Source organism: Ascidiella aspersa, chromosome 6, assembly GCF_963924565.1.
Source record: "Ascidiella aspersa chromosome 6, kaAscAspe10.2, whole genome shotgun sequence".
NCBI classification, from domain to species: Eukaryota; Metazoa; Chordata; class Ascidiacea; order Phlebobranchia; family Ascidiidae; genus Ascidiella; species Ascidiella aspersa.
This window is the reverse complement of record NC_139452.1, coordinates 14,529,545-14,554,047: the sequence shown is the minus strand read 5'-3', so window position 1 is coordinate 14,554,047 and position 24,503 is coordinate 14,529,545. Positions and strand designations below refer to the sequence as shown.

Below are 24,503 nucleotides of genomic sequence, written 5' to 3'. Positions count from 1 at the left end.
GAAAAATATAAACACTGACTTTCCTAAAGTGGAAGCAATATTGAGACTGTTTCTAAGATTAATGGTCACTAACTGCTCAGGAGAGAGATTTTTCTCAAGGCTCAAAAGCATCAAAAATAAACTGAGATCGACAATGAACATCAAAATAAACTGAGATCGACAGATGAACTTTTGTATGATATTGATTTTGCCTTGACGAAAGCTAGAAAAAATTGTAGCCTAGTCTTACTCTATTTGATGGCTGTAAGCCTGTAACTATTGCTTATTGATCCTCATAAATAAACTTTACAAATATTGTAACGGTTGTTTGATCAAAGAAATGAAATTCAAAGCAAAACTGCCTTAACTAAATTTTTATTATTTTATTAAAAAATTGGCACCCATGAATGTGGAAAATGAAAAGAACGAAGAGTTTAATTAGGTCATATTTTTAACATTAAGCAATGACATGTGATGTTGTTTAGAGAGAAATTCTAAGCTCAAAAATAGGAAGGGGCATCACAAATGGAATAGCCTGCGGCCTCTCATGGTCTTAATCCGGCCCTGGATACTGGTATAACAAAACGCAAAATCGTAGATAAAAATGTTATTCAATTTAAAATTATTTTCACTTTGGTTAGTCCTCATTAAGTTTTGGATAAATGGTAATTGCTACCTTCATTTTCATAATCATTAGGTACAACACGAGGCTATCAAATTTACACGGGCATGTTGCTACGTATAATGTGCAATACTTACGAAGATACCACACCATAACTGATTGTGTAATTTTGTTTATTCCACGCAAAATTCAGGAAGGTTTCGCTAATTAATGTGCTTAAGGTATATATAGTTGTAAGTATAGTCCACTCTATTACATCTGGGTAATAACAGGTTATAATGAAATTGGTAAATATTTTTTTAACATGCTGGACAACGCCTGGTATGTCGTCTTGTTCACATATATACTGTATGACAACGGGTTGTTTCGCGGGAATAGAAAATCAGGAATGTCTTACGCAAGCAGGAGTGATAATAGGATTTTCGCTATAGAGAGGTTTTAAAATTTTCAGAAATTTCGTTACAAATTACGTCATAACGTGATGTCATGCAAATTCAAGTGACCCCAGCAAACTTTCTGTTCCGGTCGAGTTTGCGCGAAAGGTGTAATTGAAATTTGATTAAAATTCTAAAGAAGATTAGATTGTGGCAAAGCGTTCATTCGGGTAACCGCCTAAAATGAGCTGTGCGAAAAAAATTAAAACCAGCAAAATATATTAAAGAATTAATGGACCAAAATTATCGCGTTCCAAGAAGTTTTATAACCGTTAAAAATGCATGGAAAACGGTTGCATTCGTTTGAAGAACGTATTTATACTTTATTTATATTAAAAGAGGTTAAAGATCCATGATAATTTGATAACATTATGAGATGTGGGCTAAGCAGCATGCGACTCTTCGACTAGTTTTTGTAGCTCTTCAATTTAAATAGAACCATCTCAAAAAAATGATGCGTATTTGTATTGTATAACATTTAACCTGTGTTTTGTTTATTAATATATTTTATTTTCACTTTACAGTAACTTTGTACATAGAACTCACTTTTAACTGGTTAACCTAAAACAACATTGCGAATCCATAATACTTATTATTTGTTACCGTGTTTTGACAAATTTAGTTGTAGTCTTCAGAGCCCACTCTCATAAAATATAAATTCAATTCATTTTACAAACTTTTATCTATTATGCGATTCTCTTGATTTTCAAATGACGCGTGAAGTTTCACCACACCTGTTATACATATTTTATTTTGAATCAAGATTTCAAATGCAGATTGGATTGCCACAACATAAAGTATATATATATATTTAATTTGAAAGGGCTATTAACAAACTTCTGTTTTATATTTTATGTACACGTGTTATTAGCACGACGAACGAAACAATATTTGCAAAAAATAAAAAGGACATAAACTTTGGAACTTCTAGTTGGTAAGCCAAATTGTAAAAGTAGCTTTTGTCAGTTTACTCTCTGAAACCACAAAGACGGATTTGTCTGTTTTTTTCGTCGCATTTGTCTTTCGTCTTTTGTTTAGTGAACTGTCATTCCGTGCCTCACTTCCATAAGAGCGATTTCCTTCTCATTCGTTAGATGTCTGAAAATTGATAGAAAACGTCACAAAAGATGTTCTTGAGATAAATGTATTTTATTTCCTTAGTTCAGGGCTTTGCAACCATTTTTCCACAAACAAATTATAAATTATATTAACAAGAAATGATAAAATTGTTTCTTGTAGAAACTTACAGTGATTTTATATTTAATCTTAATAGAAATGTTCGAGTAAATTGACATATTTTGCTGTAGTTCAATATCGACACGATATAAAAACTTTTTATCATTACTATTGGTGATATTAACTAATCAATAATACTGTATTTTTTTGGTAATTATTGTCTATTTTTCATTTTTTGCTTCTTAATCGGTTTTTATCTTCATTTCAATTTTACAGTGAGATGACATGATTGTTGTTTACTGTTGTGGCAATTAGGAGTTACTATATACGTTCAAACTGATACTTCCTTATGTATTTGCTGTGAGCCTGTGGCATTCTCATTACGTCTCACTACAATAAAGCAGAATTTTCCAACGACAAGGGTTACATGGCAACAACACACCAGATTTGATTTGTAAAAAAAATCATCCCTTAGGAAATCAAAGAGTTAATAAATAGTATTGATTCGATTATGCGAAACCTGCTTTAAAGCGGTTTTCCGTATGCCAATAGGATGTATCGGCATCAGGAAATAAATATACAATTGGTTATCTACTGAATTTACTACTGAATCTACGTATAGCTTAGTTATAAAACGACGGACTATTCAAATCGCAATTTCGTAAAAAACAGATATTTTTTTAACTCGTCTTGCTGAAGTGGCTGTTATTCACACTAATGTCAAATCGAATTTATCAAATAAATTGCTTTAATTTTTGTTTCAGCACGACCTAAGATCCTACCCCTTTTGAGGAAGACAGAACAGTCTTGCTATCCACGAGTTTTGAAGATGGCTCATCAAGAAATTTTCGGATTCTGTGAAAGTTGAAAGGAGAGGACGGTGATTTGTTTCAGGGAAGCAGGAAGCAAGGATGGCAGCAAGTGTCGCTACGATACCAAAAATTGTCTGTAAAACAAACATGAAGTGTTTGATTTGTTCCTCAGCAAACGACTACAAACCTAGCTGTAAACTGCAAAGGGTAACCCTGGCACGAAATTCATCTTATTTGAGGCCAAAATAAAAAAATGAGTTTGAAAACAAAATAATTCTCGTTATAAGATGAAAAAATCCAGTTTTGTTTAAAGAAGTTTGAAGTGGCTATATATGGAATATTAAACAAATATGCAAATTGGATGATAGTTTTATAATACAACTAACACCCACTAAACGTTTCCTCAAACTAACACAATACAGCAACTTTCCGGCTTAAATGTAAGAAAGGCACACCCTCTGTTTATATTGTTTAAATTGGGTAACAGCGATTCTGCTTAAACTTACTCATTGATCACATTTACCTGAGTAAGCCAGGGCAGTTCGTACTGCAACTGCAGGGTAAAAGGTGTTATGATGCTTCCGAATCTTGCGGCCATAGATGAGATTCCCAAGGCTGTTCCCCTGGGAAAAAATAGATATAGCCGACATCAGAATGAATTGCCTTTCTCAAGGGTGACCAATTTATATGTTTAGAATTTACCTGGGTGACTTTGAGATTCGCTTTTTATAGCCGTATTCTGTTTTGAGCACCATACTTTACTATAGCGTCCAGTATTAAATACATTTGTTGTGTTAACTATAACATAAATATTCCACTTAGCTGTTGCAAATAGTTAGGCAAGTAAACTTTAAAATCTTAAAATTCACTGGAAACTTAAGGTGGCCAGCTAAAACTAAATTCGTATAACATTTATAATAGATTTTATAATGCCTTGTTACCATATCCTTGCTGGGACTATTGCTGTTTTTCGCCAAAGCAATATCAAAACTTATTGGACACTATAGTTGACAAATCCACGTACCATGTACGATCAACGTCGATCATTTACGTTAATATTTCGATCAATAGACCTCCACGGCACTTATAAATAGTATTTAAGATATTTAAGTTTGACGTTTAATTTTAACTAAAATAGTGATTTTGGTTTAAATTACTATGTCCTACAATAAAATGTTTTTTTATTAAATGAATAAGACATGGCTTATTATCATGTTCGAGTGGCCAACTTACTTTTAGTTGCAATCGACTGAAATATTTTTTAAAGGCTCTCGATCAACCAGTGGGGTAATAAAGTGGCAGGAACAAACGTGTCAATAATGCACTTTTTGTCTGTGACTCTTTTCGTTTACGGTAATTTCAAGTAGAGCTTATTTTGCCCTTTGAAAACAAATCACAAAAAGATTGTTACCTATTTACTTATATTTAAAACGATAAACTGATGTAAGCCTTAATTCCAATCCAGCGATGAAATTCAAGTTTCTACGTCATAATTCGCTTGATTAGGCTTGCCCAGAAACAGCTATTTGTTATTTTAATGTTCCAAATGTGTGCGACAGGTAATGCAATGACGTGACTTGTGCTATTTTTCTACATAATGAATTCACGAGATAACCGGTATGAAAAAAGATATTGACAGCCTTCAAGATTGTAGTCTACTGACCAACACCTGTTATAACTACACAACTTATGCTGCTTGAGTTTATCTAGTTTATGGACTGTTCTATTTATATAAATACTGCTTGAAGAACACTCTTTTTAGAAATCCGACACATGATCGGCGCGATCGACCAGCTAAGATGTGGCGATCGACCGGTCGATGGCGATCGATGTTTTGGCCACCCCTTGATTATAGTAATGCTATTAAATACTAATATTATTCTTTTTATGTAATTTAACAATCTAAAAGTTAACAATGGGCTAATAAATCAACTAAATTTGTAAAACCTTAATGCCCTTAATATATCTTAAGATAAAACGAACAAGTTATCCCTAGATAAATAATGCAGAAATGGACAATTTACCTCCCAGGTGTTGGAAACAGCTCCACCGTGTGTTGGTAAACGGCCGCAAATGTTGCGCTCGAGCTGAATCGACCAATCATCGCCAATACAATTCCCGCCGTTTGAGCAACTTAAAATCAAAACTACAGATTACAATGGCAGAACGAAAACAATACCCACATTATAACCTTATATCAATCAACTGCAATCCCTCAAATCTGATTTAAAAGCTCAAATATCAATAAAGCTTAGATCACCTTTATTTCCATGTGCCAGCTGAATGCATATGGTGGAAAGGAGACACGATCCTGAGGAAACTGCCAATGTGGAGACAGTGGTGTTTTTCCTCCCTAAAAACATCAACATAGGGATGCTTGCCAAACAAGCAGTCAACTCCATTACGCCACCTAGTGCGTGGTTAAGGTAAACGCTACCGGAAAGTGCTCCACTGTTCAATGCCAGGCCGTAGTACACCAAGCTGAAAAAGGTAAGTAACAATAATCAGACTATCGTGTAAACCATTTAAGGCAGGAATGTGTAACACTTTATACCGATGTAATGAATAAATTTCCACAAAGGTGCATAAAATCATTTGTGAATTGTATAACAAAAATCAAATGAAACAACTTAACTTTTGCGTTTACGCCTGACATATACTCTATGTGTTTTGCTTTTTAATTTGCAATATCATTAGACCAGTGATGCTCGACTTTTATGAGTTGTACCACAAGGACAAATATAATGCAGTCACATACAAAAAAAAATACAGTTATAGTTTGAACTAACTTATGATAACTTTGTATGAAAAGTCACTGGTGAGAATTAAAAGCATTGATTGGCGATCAATTAAACAAATAACGTTCCAGTAAAATGTGTAACTAACTAAACGTCACATAGTAGATCTATAAAGGGACATTGAATAATGATGACCCAAGTTTCAGTTTTAATATTATGAGAATTTGGATGTGCTATATTAGATAGAGCTATAAGTAGCAAAGTTGGATCAATTGTAATTTGTAATTGTAATTGATGTAATTAATTAAACCTCATGTGCCAAGCAGCAAGGACGAAGAGAGTTGTAGCACAGAGGAAGAAAATCCTTCAAAATATCCAAAGCTGTTTAACTTTATGGCAGACGGTTTAAAATAGAAAAGACCAAGAAACTCACAAAGTGAGTAGATAGCAATTTGGGGCAAGAAATTTTGCAATTTGATGAAGACCTATTAATCTATTGGAAAAAAGAAATCCAAACAATTTCCCACGCTTGCTTCTTTAGCCCAGGATTTTTGGAACTAAAAGCAACATCAGTTCGTCAGAAAGACTTTTTTCAATTGCGGGTAATATTCATACGGCAAGGAGATATTTACTGGTCAGAAACTTTTCGCAGCCTAATGTTGATCAAGTGCATTTCAACAGTTTTTAAGCAAGTGAAAGCGTAAATACAAACCAAAATGTTGTAATTTGTAATTAGCTAATAAAATGTTTTATTTTAGTAATTGTAATTATTAAAAAAATTAAATACGTGGCTGTTGGTTTGCCTGTAGTGTGTATGTGTAGTTTATGGCGATGCCAAGCCGAAGGCATCACTTCATTGTAAATTTAATGGTAATTGTAATGTAATTGAAAGATTCAAGGGGGTAATTGTAATTGTAATACTGAATTAATGTAATTGATCCAACTCTGATACGTAGTGAAAACATTTCCCGTTTTGATAAAAAACAATTAATGTATGTTTTATCACCCGTTAAAATCTGCTGGGGGTTGCCCCCACAAAAAATAAACGGGACTACACGTATATAAAACATTGCGAATACTGACCGTTTTTTAGAACCTGTCAATCTATATTTCATTCAATTCAAAATTAAGTAACATTTACAACAATAATATTTTATAACCGTTGAGGTTGTTGATCTTCGGATTGTTTGTATACGCCACAATCATTTGAAGCTACAGACCAGTGGTTCTCAACCTTTAATGGTCCGTGGCCCCCTTCGACAGGCTCTCAACCCTCGAGGCCACCCTGCTTAAAAAACACTGAATATTGGCCTAAAGTAGACCTTGAGTAACCCCGTAGCGCAATTTGCACGTTTTACTATGGAATGTTTCGTTTGCCACTTAACACCCTTCAAAAAATAACTGAGTAATCTCTGCACCTGGCATTTCACGTTTGTTGCTCGTCTAACAGGATTTGATCGCCCGAAAACAGACTTACGCCACATTAATAGGCTACACCAGCGGTTTCCAAACTGGGGTCCGTGCAGCAGTTTCAGAGGGGTCGAAGTTTTTTTAAGTCAAGTTTTTTTTTTCTTTACAATAGGCTTTGGCGAATGTTTTTAAACTTTAGCTATGTTTGAAACATTTTCTGTCGTGATTCTTTGTATTTAGTTATGCTCATAATAAAGCATGTTTTATGATGTCGCTTGTGACATCAAAATGCATCTATTATGCTGTACTATGCTATCAGCAAATAATTTATATTAGTTTGAAAGTTTTAAGAATCGTGACTGCACCAGTGTAGGCCTACTAAAATAACTTAGGTTAACAGACCCTTGAACTCTTATAAGGCCGCGAAATATCAAAACGATTGCAAAGGGTCCTCTATAGGCAAAATTCTTAGAAAAGTTTGGGAACCGCTGGGCTACACGAAGCGGAACAGTAATTGTTTCGCAACTGCGATAGACGGCGTTAATACAAGCTTTGCTATGTAGGACTATAGGCGTAACTTTCCGCGATTTGATCGATTTTAACTACCCGACATAAAGACAAAATTGGATTCGAATTTTAGGATCCGATATCGAGTAATAATCATCAAAAGACGTGTCAGGAAAATGCGTTATAATACGCGTTACTGATACAAGAAATGATTACAGTCAGAATAAAAAAACACAAATTTAAGTTAACTGTCAAATTTTAAAAATAATGACACTTGGATAGCTGGGTTTTGCAATACCATTCAGCTAGAGCAGTGCCCATTCAATGGTTTGGTTAAAATTGATGTGACGAATTCATGCACCCTGTTTACTTAAAAGGTAAACTGAGGAAAAAGCGATATGAAAAATCATTTCGCATATTAATATCATCCTGTCAATTAAACCGAGCGGAACTGCTAAAGTTTTACACACTGTCGGTGAAAGTTCAATTATGGATGCAGACTGCTTGCGAGTTATATTGCATGTCATAAAGCCGGTGCACCAAATATGTTTTGGGGCAAACCCTAGGGTGCACCTTGCTCACCGGTTGAAGCGCACTGAGCTAGAGAGTTATGCCCGTGGCTCCCCAATGAGAAACCTGTCGAGCGAATCGCGTTACCAGTTTGGCGGTAAAACCGACAGCGAACGTGTATTTGTGTTTGTTGTTGGTATCATTAAAAAGAAAGAAAACACCTCAACCTAAACCAGTGTTTCTGCCCACCGGTTGGGAAGCGCTGACCAGTACGAAACAGCCAGTGTGGAAACCTTTACGAAACCTTAAAATAAAATAAAAACAATTTCGACAGTCAAATTTGACATGCCATCTACCCACCGTAAACAATTTAAATATTACTCAGAAAATAACGGCATAATTTATGCTATTGTCAATTATTTCAAAATATGAATTTCCATTTTAGACTTCGTTTTTAAATTGTTTTACCTGGTTACCGACCAAACAATGCAATTGGCGATTAGAGTAAATCTCAGATAAGGACGCCGAAGAATCTCCATTATTGATGCTTTGGTTTGCTAGAAATGTAAAATAATAAATCAATATTGTAAAGTTAGCCATAAAATAATAAAATGGCTAACAAAAAAAAAAACATTGTAGGAAACTGGCATATTGTTGTCGTTTATAATAATTAATTATTTACATTCTACGTTGACAAAGTTCGCAAAAGTAAATTTTGGTTATCGGTAAAGTTTAACAAATGCTATAATAGAATGTTTTTATAGTATTTCACTTCATTGCTTGCATGCCTTTGATGTTGCGTTGCTTCGAGCTTCTTTAAACAATTTTTCAGAGAGTTTGCCTTTGTTTCTACGAGCCATTAATTGACATACTCGATAAGCATCTTTTGATTTTCCGTTTGAAAGTAGCCACCTACGTGAGAATTGTTTTAACAAAAAAAAATATCTGTATTTAACTTCGGTTAAAAGTTATGGGTATAGGGATTATAGAAAAGGCCCATGTTAAATAAAAAGCTACAAAACAATTTCATTTCAAAACTGTCCACATATGTATACAAATATTTACATAGCAACGAACTTGCTATATAGTAATTCAGGTCGCCATTCACGATATAAAATATTAGAGGAAATATCAACTGCATTGAAGACACAAAGTGTTTTGAGGTTAGAAAATATTTGAGATGATGTATATCAATGATATAATGTATAAGACACAAAGCTATTCCATAAAGAGAAAAATTCTGGAAAACTGTATCATGAGAAAAATGTAGCAACAAGTATCTCAACTTATTTGTGTTATTTGAGTTATGGGCTATATACCAACCATAAAAACTTTCATTTTAAGACAAGCCGCCAGTTTAGATTTTTTAATTTCGTAGAAATCATGATTCGTGTTTACAGCACAATATTGCGAAGCATGTGGCCATATACTCAGAAACACTTTTTCCCAGTTTTGGGGGTTTTATTAGACTAATTTGACATTGCTAAGAATAGATTACAATTCATTCGAATTAAGATACTGAAGATGCTTTATAGGGAAATATATTTATCTTTTTATTACATACAAACAAACTGATTTTCGGTTTGCTAAGTTCTATACTTAGTTTAATCTTTAGAATAGATTACAATTAAGTAAATACAAAATGAACGAGTATTGTTGCCATTGGATATTAACTGTATCGTCAGTCAAATCAAAAATAAACGCGGGAACCAGATATTCTTAAACTTCTATTCAACCGTCAGTGTGTAAATGTTTTATGGCCTGTTCTTGAGATAAACAAGACAGCATAAAAGCGGTCTTAGGAGCCAGCGAAAGGTATGCTGTTATTAAAAGCATTAATTATTCAGAAGGTAAGCTCTGTGGTAACTTTACCTTGGCGATTTTGGAAACAAAAAGAACACAATCAGGATAGTAGGAATGACGCAAAGTGAAAATGCAATCTCTAGCTCTTTCCAGTGACGCCATCTGTAGGCCATAAATGACATCAAAACGCACCCCAAGCCGAACGTGACGTTGTATACCGATCCGAGTACTGGACGAAGAAATTTTTTACTGATTTCTGAGCCTGTTAACAAATTATTATAACACTTATTAGTTGTTTATAGTTGCAGTGGAATTGTAATTTGGTTAACGTACCAATTCTAGGAATCAATTTTCTTCGTTTATCTGAAATTGACTATTTACGGGTTTATCCACGATGTTTTCACATCTAAATTCCAATAACATATTTGCAATTTCGCAAAACGAAGATTTTATTCAATACGGTCATATTTGAACATCGGTTTTGTTGCAATAACGAAATTTTGAGATCTAAAAAATATAATCTATACAATTTTGCAAAAAACTATTGTTTGAGCAAAACTGAACAAATTGCATTCCTTATAAAATCCGTTCCTTAGTCGTAACATCGCAAAACATAAAATTACAGATAAAATGCTTTTTTTTTAAACATGCAAGATTTTTCTCAAGGGTTTATAGAACATCTGTCAATAGATCAACCGAGATAAAGTTTTGATCGTGGGCCAAAACTAACAACGTTTGTCTTATTATACATTATTAACAATCTGTGTCAAGAGTTTCCCGAAAGATGTACTAATCTAAATTAAAAAAAATTAAATTTGTATAGAACCCAGGAATGTACTTATTCATAATGGCAAAAAACAACCGAAAATAACTTTTTTCTGTCATTAAAATACTTAAAAGAAAGAGTATGCCTTACTGTACACAAATATTGCAATCGTTGATGGCATGAGACAGAAGGCCAACAGGAACCTCATGAGAACAAATACGTAAATATTGGGTGAGAAGGCTAAAGCTAAACCGCATGTTAACGAGAGCAATGAAGATCCTTGACAAACGCGAACTCGGCCGTATCTAAAAGAATTGCAAAAAATCTTCTTTTTTAACGGAGTTGCAACCCTTCATAAAAAAACAAAACAAGTATCACCATCGTTGTCATAGTTAACTCACCTATCACTCAACATTCCACCAATCAGTGCTCCGCAGAAAAGACCAACGTAATAGATAGATGAAGAAATTGTCATTAAAATAAGGTTGTCGCAAACCAAATCCCACTAAAATGGTTAAATTTATTTGTGTTGCTATAATAAATAATATTTTTTTTTTAATTGTTTGAAATCTTTATATTAATTAGCATTTTAGGTTTACGTTTTTAATGACGTTGCTTAGGCATTAAAAATAGTTTTATAGTAATAGCATAAAAATCATTGTCAGTCTGTGCCCACAAGAATGTATACGCTCTCATAGTAAATTTAAACAAATATTTTTAAGTATACACTATTTCAAGGGGGCCTTTGAAAGACGAACCGAATTAATCGATAAACCAGAAAATTAGTCTGCTTTGAATTCGCTATATTACACATACAGAGGTACGATTATAATATTACAGGGTTTGTAATTTCAAACATTATCACTGGCTGCATTTTTCAAGCCTGAGTTTGCTTGCGTAATAATTGATCGACTGATTTGGTCTAATGGCTTCCTGTTTATACTAAGCAACTATTGCCGTCATCGTTGATTTGAAGGATGACTTTTGAAGGGCTTAGATTACAGTCGCCTTACACTTCTGTGTATACTTTTTTATTGAATATACTCAAAAATATTTTATTGATATTTGTTTTTGTAAATTATCAAATATTCAGAATTTTGAATGTAGTACGTATAATGCTTACCTGGGTTGTTACAGTTTCCAAGAACGTACTTCGGTCGAAGTAAAAACTATCTTGACACGACGTAGTCAGTGGATCCTGGCTCGTCGTAACATTAGTGACACATTGCTCTGTTAAGTTCGAGCCACAAGACGTCAAATTGTAGTTGTATCGCTTGCATCGATCGTAACCCTGTAAATAGAGGGTGAATATAAAGTGTCGGCTTCAGCAAAATGCTTTTTAAACTTGTTCACGTCACCGCCCACTTTTCCCGAACTTTGTTATGTCGGAATCAAATTTGTTTGTTTCATCTAGAGGCAAACAGCTCTGTTTGTTGTCAGGAATCCATTCTGTTTGACAGGTTTCTACGCAGGGAAACGAAAGTAGTGCAGCTCACGATTTGGTAAAACTAAAGTTGTTAATTGCGTTCCGTTAACTTTAGTACATGCAATTGTATTTTAAAAACTCCCAGGGCCATTGAGCTAGCTACGGCTATCTAATCCACCCGGTGGAACCTGTAACGAGTAACACTCTTAGAATTAACATTTATCCTCGTCAAACAACGCCGGGTATCTGTATTAAGCTTTAAATTTGAGCTTTAGCTAATTGGATTTAGTGTGCGTTTTCATAAAAAATGAAGGGCTGCACAGTTGCGGTCATCTCACAAATTCTACAAACCACCTTAAGTGTATGACCCCTTGGTGTACATTAAATAATACATGCATTTAAAGTGGGAAAAAACCAACCGTCTGCAAGAAGTCTGGAATTTAACATTGTTTCTTCCCTTTTAGTTGTGTATTTTTAAGATAACAAAATTTAGGAAAGTTCACAACTTCATATTGGAAACATTATGTTTTTGAAAGTGTAAAACCACGTTTTGTAAAATGACCAACTTTTCTGTTATCATTTAGGTTAAATAAGTGTTATATATTACGTGGGTCACGTCGTTGTAAGGAATAAAAGTCTTCGTTATGAAATTCTGAGACTGGAAACCTCCGGGATTGTTGTCGACCACTTCTATGAAGCATCGTGAAGGTGGAAGGCCCGCTAAAGAAAAAAATTATACATTTTTTGCTTTGCATTTTAGGTCCTATCCTCTTTATTTTACGCTTGATGTTTCACCGTAATTGTTGCCTGGCGAATAGTTGGGCACCAAGAGTTGAATTGTCTGTTTTGTTGATTAGTAACTCATGCGTGCTAACCCTGAGCTCTTTGTGCAAACTTGGTGTTCCTAAGTTAAAACCCATGACAAGTGTTTATTGCTGTGTTTCATTTTTACCGTTTATTTTTTTACGATATGTTTTTACGATACACTTGAGTTAAAGCGCAGACGTTGGAATTTAGATAACCTTTGAAGTTGACAAGACACTCCTTGAAATGTCCTTAAACTTCCCTTTAAAAGCGTGTTTTGGCAGCTAAAAAGTGTCGCACAACTGCCTGCCATTGCCTTATTCATTTTATTTTCTGGAAAACCAACGAAGTGGCAAAAAACGATGTTATTTCGTTCGCGCTGAAAGAACAATAGAGTTGTTGTATTCGACTGGTTACTTTTACCTTCGATTCTTGTTTTTACGGGGTCTAGTTAAAAAGTATAGGTCTAAGGCCTTTTTATATATATCCAAAAATATCAATGCTTATTGAAATATGACTGGTGGACATATATCTTTATACCTTAATCTATTAATTTTTGACTTGCTAAAGTTTAAAACAAATCTACGGAATTGTTTTCCAGGACAGGTCACAAGAGGTGTCCAGGCATCTTGCAATCCAAATATATATTACAAATTTATAACAGTCTCGTGCGGCAAGCAATCTTAGTTTTTATTTGCCTCTATCGTTAAAGCCTTACAAATTAGCAGTGTTCTAATGACTTGGCTTGAGTCTTATGACTAGGAGGTAGACTTGGATTTATGACTTTGGTTAAAGTTAAGTGTTTTGGCCAACATATGTTATGCAATTGAGTTATTTATTTTAGTTGTTACACGTAAAACGACCAGACTGCTGCATATTGTTTTTCCTTTTTTTAGTTCTATTGTTTCAAATCGGGCGAATTTGGCATTTTTAAAGTGTTATCGTTTTATTTCGACATCGGTGATTTTGACTTGACTTGTAATTAAGTCATTTCCAAAAATGACTTGCCTGTGACATAAAATACAACACGGCAAATTAGCAAGATTGGCAATGTAAATTTGCCTTAATTGTAGATTTGCCTCATGAGAGGTGACAACTAACAATTGAGAGTTCAGAATAAGGTGACAATTACACAATTAAGTGTTACCTATGAAAACAGATCCTGTGTGCATGAAGGCAACGACGATGGACGGAAGGAGCGAAATGATTACTAGAAAATTTTGGTAACGACCAGTTCCCGATACCGCCTCCATCAAGTTTTCGTAGGCACAACTCTTGACAAAAGTCTTCTTGTCCATATTAAAAGCTTGTTTTGTTTCTAATCGGGAATCTTATGTTTAACTCGATCTTCACAAAATAATAAAAGCAATAGTTAGTGATAATTATTAGGAGATACAAACTGTTACGTAAATCAAATGTGCTTACAACACGAAGAAGTATATAAGGTGGAACTGGTAGGGATTTGTATCTTCAACTGAATTGGTTGCATAGGCCTACAAGTATGTTTTGTTATTTCAAAATTAAAGGGGATTATAATGTTTTCAAAATAGTCACGACATCATGTTAGTAAATACTTTTGACTTGACGTTTCATTTTGAAATCAATTCAGAACAGGAATTTTGATAACGCCAATCAATGAAGTGCAGTAATTTCTACACGGAAGAATGTTTTACACAAAAACAAATATAATCATTAAAAAATGTCATAAACCTGTTTTTATGAAAGATACATACAAATGCGACGTGTAGATCAACAATGATCTAGCCTTTCCGAAGTGTTTGTTTAATCAACCATAAAGAACGTATATAATCGTTAGCTATACCGGGAGCCTTCCGACAAACTAATCCTAAGAAGGGAGTCTAGATTCGGTCGACTGATTTGGTTAGTCTATCGAAGGCTCCCGGTGTAAACCTGCATATATTAGTTTACTTTTGAATAGCGTCCCAATGGAAATATATTTGAAATAACAAAGGTCAAAAAAACATTTTTCACGAGAAATTAATTCTGATTGATTTTTGGATGCTGATTCCGAAAATGGTCGCAGCTTTGTTTTAACACGTCAAGTGGTTTCACAGAAGTCAATTCATTATTTTCATGATTAAGGGGTTATAGTTACAGTGTAGCATTAGGCTTTACGTCACCTACATAAATTTTGCAGAAGTCTAATAAACATAAATTATGTTGTAAATTGTGGCGTAGCGATGAAGGAAAGAGACCAGAGATCCTTGATTGCAAATAATTATTCTCGAAAGTAATAAAAGAAAACCTTTTTCTGTATAACAATGGAAATTCAATTTTTATCATCAAGAGCAAAGGCATTTATTGCCATTACATACAGCGCAACATTGTGCTATACACGCACGGCGCCTTTAGGATGAAAATATTTCTTTCAATTACTAAAAACGTACAAAAATGTGACTTTTCGGCATTTACATAGTAAACGCAAAAATATAGTTTGGGAAGATGACCTGGTGCAATCTCCCCTGACAACATTGAACAGTGTGTAGAGTAAATATCCTTCCACATTGTGTCCACTTTATCCGAATATAAGAAACGACAGAACAAGATTAATATCACTAGCAATCACAGATAAATAAATGTACATAGCAGAAACTGTCAGTCACGACGAAAAAGTAGTTTAATAAAATATATTAGTGTGAGCAAAACTTGATATTTTTGTTTTCTCACTGCTTTATTTGTAACGAACATTTAAAAATATATATGACTTATGCAACGTGCGGCCCGAGGGCAAAATGTAAACCGCTATGAAAAAAGGTGTGGCCAGCGGATAACTAAATTTTACGTTTCGTGACACTGATAGTCTAAGAAACAGTTACATGACCTTTCTTAAGTTTTTTGCCATTAGGAGCAATACGAGCACTATAAGAGCACTAATTCTGTTTAATATGCTGTCGCTCAGGTTTTTTTACTTCAGTATAATTATGGCATTCTAACCCCATTTTTAAAGCAATTCTATCCTATCCTTAAGATTGCAAGAAGTTTAGATTCAGCGAGACTCTTATGGTATGAACAATATTAAGTCTAATGCCGCCTAATTAAATGTATAAGTGGAACATTGCGCAACTGAAGCAAACAACTTGGTAAATTAACAACATAACGACTTTCTGCTCGGAAGAAAAAGCGAAATTCCGCAACTTATGAACTTATTTTGGGTATATTCAATGATTGTCGGATGGTTAGAACACAATAGAGCCGATTAGGCAATTCTATTTCACACGAGAAACTGATGAAGGGTAAACTTATAAAGCTACATATAGCGCAGACGAAACAAGCTTTACCCCCACAAGCCGTGAACTTCAAAACTATTCTGCGTGCAACCTATGTGATTTTGCTTGGATCTATTCTGACATAGGCTTAACTGTCTTGCACAGAAACCTGATCCTCCTTCCACTAAATTCTTACGCCTTTGCTGTGCTAAGACTTGGCTACCAGCGCCATGTAATAGTTATATCTGCTGTTGTTTTGCAACCTGGTGGCCGGAAAGCTATCTAGGCCTCATAAAAACTCCACTGCCCTGCAGAGCCATTTTTTATATCAAAACACCGAAAAATTACCCGATCGCCGCATGTAGCTCTGAGCTAACGACCCGAAGCCACACATACGAATTCTTTCGTGAAAGTTAACAGAAGTTTTGCAGAAAAACAAAAAAAGTTAACGTTTCCGACTTTCCGGCCCTCACTGTATCTATAGTTATACGCATGAACAATCGCTAACGAAACGGTCTGCCTCAATAACACATGCAGAACGGTTTTACCCATGATGCAAAAAAGTTGTTTAGCTTGTCGCCGATAGATGCTCAGACTGCTACAATATTAAATCATCAAAGTGAACATGTTCAACAAAGATTTAAGCTTGTAACGTCATATAGATCTAAAAATATCGGCGACATCGACAGTGTCATATAGATCTAAAAATATTTTGGTAAATGGCATAATATTTAATGTAGTATAGTAATAATAGTTTGAATCAATGTCCATTTTAACAGTTTGAGTAGTTTTTTTTTCAGAGAAATGATGTGTGAGGTAGAGTTATCTATTCGTCAATGGGTGTTTATATCGTGGGAACTTTGAACCAAACCCGACATGTCCAATTGTCCACACTTTATACTGAAATTGAAGTATTTTAATTTGTCTTATAGCCATTTGTCGCATTGTGAAAGGCTACATTTTCTATAAACATTGATTATGTTAATTTATTTTATAAATGGCCCTACATCGAACAATATGCAAATATTTTTTCATTGCGCTATCAGTTAAAATTTCTAAATTAAAAGTTTTTGCCAAATTTGATTTAACCATCTTATTAAATTAATTCAAAAATATCTCCTCTGGTAACTAAATTTGTTCTACAACGTTTTCTATTGAAGTCTTCTTTGTTAGGGTGAATGACACCGAACGCTCGTACATAAAATTAATGTATGACAAAAACAAAGGAACTTTAAAAACTACTAATATCATGTATTAGTGTTTCTCTTGTCTAACTTTGACAGAGATCAATTGCAGATGGTTTCTCTTTTTTTAACGTAAACACTTAATATATTAATCAACTTCATATCAAACATTCAACTTTATCTAATAATTGCGTGTCATTCCACCTATTCATTGTCAAAAAAATTGTTTGTGGTTTCTTTAAAAAGTTTCATAATTGCCGCACGGCAGATGTCAGCCGTGGTGTAACTCAAAAAATAGAACAAGCAATCTAAGCGTCTGTTATTCGCCTTTTATAGCCGCTCGAACAAGTTACCATTTAGCTGTTTGAATACTTTATAGTACCTCCGTTCAATGCAGTTAATCAAAAACTGTGTGGCACGGCAACCGGTGTGCTTTAACACTAGAAATTACCGGTGCGGTCATTTTGACAGTTTTTGATTTATAGTTTTTATCTCCTCTTAGGTAACTGTTGGAATATTGAAACTGATTGACTTTTTTATAACTCTAGGACACATTTTGGCAAGTACAATTTTGGTTTAATTAAATAACCAATGCAAAAAAAGAAGAAAACAATTTTTTTAGGGGGAGGACAATTTATGTTTTTCAAAAATTTTAGCCCAAATCTGAATTTTCAAATTGACGTAGCACGGTCAATACTAAACCAAACATGCTGCGATTTGGTTTGTGGGGTTTTTAGACGCAACCTAACAATTCCAGGAGGAACCCACTGAAATTTGACAAAAAAGTGTTTTTTTGAACAACCCTATTGCACACATTGCCAGTTCGTGTCACAAATAAGTGTCTGAACTGTGTTGTATTTAATATTATTTTTTGTGGGCGTACTTGTTGTTTACCAACAGTTCGTATTACGTCACAATGCCCCAAATTTGGCGTAACGTTTGCTACGTTAAAGCAGGGCATTCTAAATCAGTGGTTCTCAACCGCCGGTCCGCGTCAACTTTCCTGCCGGTCCGCCAAATATATTGCAAACTTATATCTCAATTGCAAAAAGCAAGATGTTGAAGGCGGCTTGTTTATCAAATTTAGAACTTAGCCAGTTCCGTAATTTGCAGCATTGGGATGTAACATAGAGTTAACGGTCTACTTTGGACCATCTTACGTCACACTGCTGCAAGTGTTGTGCCCAACTATTTAAAAGTAGGCTACAACTCGTTTAAATCCTAAACTTTAAGGTTGAGAACCACTGTTCTCCATTAAAAGTAAGCACGTGTGTTTTTGTGCGACTGAGAAACCAACAAAAACGAAACTGATAGTTAACACTTCTAGGTATCAGTTGAAAAGCATCGAAGTATATTTCAGAAAAGATACGTGAATTAGATGTCAGATCACAGCAGGGCTGCTGAGTCGGAATCGGGAGTCGAGTAAGACCAGTTAAAACTACCCGAGTACGACGTGTGATGAGCAGTATTAAATTTCGAAACTGATAAGGCAGCAAACTGGAAATTGTTAAGGTGGAATAGCATATATGCTTGTGGCATATTTTTATGACCATAGAGTGGATTGCGGAATATCCACCTTAATTTAGTTACGTAAATTGGTGAAATACAGAGGCTGAGTCGGACTCGGGACGTGATGAAACCTGATATTTGGCCGGAGTCGACTCGGGTTGTTTTTAACCGACTCCGCAGCTCGGATTGCCAGTGCGAAACCAAACATAGAAAAATGTTTGGCACGCGAGTTGTTAATATTTTGACATTATTCATAAACTGGCACACTGCGTACGAAAGGTTGCCGACCCCTGATCTAGTCCTTCTGAAGCTGCTTTTTGACAAACTATTACGACTTACGTATCATTAGTACACCGAAAGCCATTGCAGACGCACTGAATCTTTCGATCAATGGTGCAAAAATGTGGCAAGCATTGACTTATGGTTGTCTCTCGACTAGTTCCTCTCAGAGCCTGTGTAGCTCATTTGGTCCCGTTGTGACCTGGGGTTGTGAGTCTCACTGCAGGCTAGTCGTTTTTCTAGCCTGTCCTGCTTGCGTCATTGATCGACAGATTCGGTGACTGCATGACTTTCGGTGTACTAATCAGACAGGTGTATTCCAGGTTGTGCAATGTCTTATTATTATTAGTATTATAATTCCGATGTAAACATTACGGCGTTGTGGGTTTTGTTTAGTGTTATCCTTAAGTATGTGTTCTCTAAATGTGTTCAAGGAAATTCTAATTAGCCTATTTACGTGCAGGTTTAAGGTGTATTCCAGGTTGTACAGATGACTTGCAGGATTATAGTCATGACAGAAAGTAAATATAGCGGTACAGTATTCATATTAAAATTGATCCGCTCGCCAAAATGTTTGAAACGCGAATTTTCTCCATTCGATTTTCTTTTCTTTTATCAATGATTTAACCTCAGTGATTTAACAAACAACTTTTTTAATCTGAATTCTTTAATTTAAAATTTAAAGATTTAAATAACATATTCCAACAATTAAATAGTTTACATTTGTCAATGCTATATATCAAAATGAAAACATTCTTTCATCCAAAGATAAGATTAAAGCGTTATTTTTATTTATTGAATTCAGACTTTTCTAACCGAGGGTTGTACTGTGTGTTTCATAGTTTCAAAATAATACAATATTGAATGCCTACTTTATTTTTTTTCTCTCTTTTGGATTACTTCATATAAAGCATACCACACTTTTTAGATAAATATTAAAATAACTGATAATAAAATTAGCAGCCCTGTGTAATGAAAACTGGCTTGCAATCAAATAGGTTCGGCGTTCTTTACCTTTTTGTATGTTTTACCTTTTATCAAAGATGAATTTTAGATTTACCCCCAATATATAAAATGGTGCTTATTCATTAAACGAAGGTAACGAATTACGGTGGTATGCAATGCGACGACTGCCCTTGCTTTTTGACAACAAGTTCTTGTCAAAACATTCAAGTTTGATCTAGTTTTTGTCTTTTCAAACAGGAAAGTTGTGACTAAAACAAAGAAAAAGAGAAAGAAAAAACCGGTCCATACTTGGATGGGCATTTTTAAGAGTTGTTTTAAATAATCAGGTTTAATAGTACAGTTTAATAATATAATGTTTCCATGCACAAAACACACTGAGGAATTTGAAGAACATCCTCAATAGGATACAGTATGTAAATCCAAAATTTATATAATTTTTCTGGTACTTCGCCATAATCCTGGGCTATACCAACAATAAACTAACAAGGCCAGTTACGCCGTACCCAACCATCCAGTGAGAAAAAGTAGGCAACTACATGCATACCGAGCACTGAAACGTCAAAAAGTGTACCGGCGCTAACCTTACAGTTATCGCTACTAATTAACAAAGCACTTGAAACCCGCTAGGCCTAAACTGCACAAAAATTAAGCTTAAAAAAAGTATCAATTAGAAGCATAACGTTACCGACACTAGACGATAAAGAATCAATAAGCTACTAGGCTAGCGTCGAATAAGCGGTTTATCTGAACTAAAAAAGTAGGCTGCCAATGCCTACAGCTGAACGAATTTCCGCAAACTGATGTGGATATTTTGACTAATAACTCATTTTCCCCCTAAAACGAAGAAGTATACCCCCTGAGGTAAATTTTCCCCAGGTTAAGAAAGACTGAAATAAATATAAGAAGATGCCAAAAAATGGCGCTCTCTTCGCTTGCCAACTGCGACGCCACTTTTTCAAAAATAATTCAAGTACGCAAAAATGGTTAACAAACATTGCTCTATTATTTGACAACAGCAGTAATTTTTGATGTATCGTACTTCTGTCGCCTATAGTACACAACAAAGATGATAAATATATGTGCAAAAAATACCATGATTACACTACAAGCTAAGAACTACCAGTTTTTCTAAATTACTCAGCAGCTGTCAACTCGCGCATTTGTTTACCCTAAAGAGCTCAATGCACGCTAAGACACAGGAAAGGATGCAGCTGTAGTACAGTAAACTTACAAGCAGTGTGATGAATGATTCTAGTCATTGGTGTGACGTATTTGAAGTCAAAATGTGAATGGTTCCGCTACGAATAACAGCATGCGATTTCATGATTAAAGGAGCTACTTGACGAAGGCTGTGCGGGTCGCAAAACTATACTCGCCGCGGGCCGTATGTTGCACGCCTCTAACACTGTTCAGCTCATGGTATTTGGTCGTGGATTAATACGTTGTACGTCACGTTAAATAAGTTATCGTTTAAATTGTTTTACAGGTTCATATCTAAATTTGTTACTCAAAATGTCTTGCAAATGATCGTATTCTCGATACTAAATTGGGTGAGATAAAGGTTTTACATGTTTTTTGTTTGTTTCAGTGGTTACTAAATATTAAAATTTAGTTATACTTGCTAGATAACTTAAAATCGAAAACTTATTCATAATGCACGTAAATTCAAGATTTTTGCATGGCTCTTTTATATCTATAACTAAACACAGCACAAATCCAGAACGTTAACTGCCAAATATCATACATTCGCAGTCGATTGGTTATAGTTGTACTGTAAAGCAGCTAGGAAATATTACTCAGAATCAAAACTTTAACTAAACGTTTGCCTATTTTACAAGCAAAATCACAATTTTCCCAGGTAATTGTAGCGTCTTAACAAAAATGCTATGTAAAAGAATATACATATAGAAGTGCACACAAAAATATATAAGAGTGCACACTATACGTAAACCACTTGGTTGTAATTGCAAACCTGCATGTTCTGTGAGAAAGATTAGTATAAGATTTCACTGAAAATAAGAAAACGTGATATACCTTAAACTTAAACTATACCCTGTTACGGTTTGCGAATACCTACAAAATCACGACTCGATACTAGTTCCATAACAATAAATCTCCTCTACTACGGCAAACAAGACAAACAACGTAATTTTTAAAACAATGTGTTGTACACACCAGCTTGCTATTACTAATCTATCGTATACCCTGAACGTCTTCCGCTCGTGTTTAAGTCCAGTTCTATTTGGCTGTAGTGACAAACAGTATAGTCAGCTATATATCGTTTCCACCGACCGCTTCCCGTTATACCTTTGCTCAATGGTAGAAATGTCTTTGCTCGCACTTTGCCGCTATCCTATGTAATATGATACCTAAAATTACATCGTAATTTTCAGGTTGATGTGAGTCTTAGAACTTTTGGCAACTTTCTTTAAAATAGTTCCAAGGAACTTGTTCAACTTCCTTTAACATTTTACTCAGATAATTGAGAAGAAGTTTTTGTATTTGTGGCACTACGAGTGCTACACTTTCTTTAAATTATAGCATTTAAAAATGTAGATATTATAACTTGTAAGAAGTTGATATGGACTCCAGCCATAAGACCGAAATAAGCACAACACCAACGTCAGAATAAAACACAATTCGGAATAAGGCCAACATAGGACTAATACATAATGGTATTACTACAGTCTAAATCGGAATAAGTTCTAAATCCGTCGGAACACGACCTAAAGGAAGAATCAGGCCTAAACAACACTTTAACTAACCCCAAAATCCACCCCTAATTACATTACTAACTCCCCTAATAATTTCAACACTAACCCATTTTCTAACTCATCCATTACCCACTAATAACCCCAAACAGGACCAAAAATGCGGTGCCAAAACAGCGGCGCGCGGGTCAAACTAGGGCCTCCAAACGTAGTCACCAAAACGGTCGATTTAGGCCCTCTTCCGACAGATTTAAGTCTTATTCAGACGATTTTGATCTTATGCTTTACTGGATATTACTGCGTATTTGGCTGTATTATGTAGTTGGTCTTAATAGTATGATTATATAGATTTTTCTGCTTTAGGTATTGTGGCTTTTCAGGTCTTATTGTGTGTTCCTGTTGATATAACAATACTTTTAAATAGTCAAGGAATGGTGTTGCACAACTCATCAACATCAGTAACAATTAATTAGATATTTACAGATGATTCCTTGAATCTTGGCCACTACAATGTACGTTTTGTCCCAAGGGTAAGTAAGTTACATTGTTGTGAGCGGACGGCCCAAAAGGTTTACTTTTGTCATTAGGCAGATTTAGGTCACCTTCAAGATCGTTCATAATAATCTTTTATTATATTGTATGGTTCTTTCACGCAGCAGGGTTGCCAAAAAAAATAATTAAACCCAAAACGTACGTAAAAAGCCGAAAAAAAAACAGATAAAAGTCAAAAACAATTTAAGTATTTTTACATCCAAAACATATCAAATTTCGTTTAAATAAACTCCGTGGTTGACTGGTATGATAAAAATCACAATTAGTGTCAAACACTAATATAAATCCAACAAAACTAATCTGCTGTGGCTATATTAGTTACATAGCACGTTCACAACATTCAAAATGAATTTTTTTATCGTAAAAATCTATTATCTACATTAGCCTTTCTTAACCTGGAGTAAATTTACCCCAGGGGATACATTTTCTTGTTTTAGGGGGTAAATGAGCTATCAATCAAAATATCCACATCAGACAGGACAGAAAAAGTGTACAAGCCATAGGTGTTGGTGGCCTACTTTCCTAGTTCAGATTAACTGCTAATTCGAAGTTAGCCTATAGTAGCCTATTAATTCTTTATCATCTAGTGTCGGTAACATTATTTTTCGCGATGATAGCTATTTTAATTAATTGCCAACATCCTTATCTCTTAGTAACTTCATTGTTACATCATAACTGATATAATTTGCTACTCGTTTAAAAAAAATAGAACCATTTTATATATTGGGATAAATCTGATATATATTCATCTTTGTTAAAAGGGTAAAATATACAAAAAAGGTTAAGCACCCCTGATCTACATAGAGCTTTGTTTGTCAAACCGTATCAGGTTAATGTTAGTTTTGTTAGTACGATTTACATGTTTAGGCAGTTTTTAGTAGTTGTGTGTGTTTTTCGCCATAGAGCGTTGCTTCTCAAACTGTATATATGCCTGATAAAGTTTTGGTTGAAGACAGAGGTGTTTTCAAATATTTTTATAAGCGGGCTACATGTGAAATAAAAAATATTGTGTGGGAACTGTCACTGTGAAAGCATAACTGGTAATATAATAGAGATTTAAAAAGTTTTAACATTTGAAGTTGAAGTTA

The 24,503-nt window shown here is 34.6% G+C and overlaps 1 protein-coding gene across 1 annotated transcript; it reads right to left on the bottom strand.

The window, feature by feature from the left end:
• Positions 1-1,770: 1,770 nt before the first annotated feature.
• Positions 1,771-14,326, bottom strand: LOC146140059 (solute carrier family 22 member 15-like). Its single transcript, XM_083392047.1, has 13 exons — positions 14,135-14,326; positions 12,791-12,903; positions 11,881-12,048; positions 11,159-11,262; positions 10,908-11,062; positions 10,061-10,253; positions 8,977-9,100; positions 8,657-8,745; positions 5,284-5,504; positions 5,048-5,156; positions 3,547-3,646; positions 2,994-3,157; positions 1,771-2,133 (listed from the first exon to the last, which is right to left on the bottom strand). The coding sequence occupies exons 1-13, from the start codon at positions 14,283-14,285 to the stop codon at positions 2,070-2,072; spliced, it is 1,755 nt and encodes a 584-aa protein (XP_083248173.1). The 5' UTR covers positions 14,286-14,326; the 3' UTR covers positions 1,771-2,069.
• Between the last annotated feature and the right edge of the window lie 10,177 nt (positions 14,327-24,503).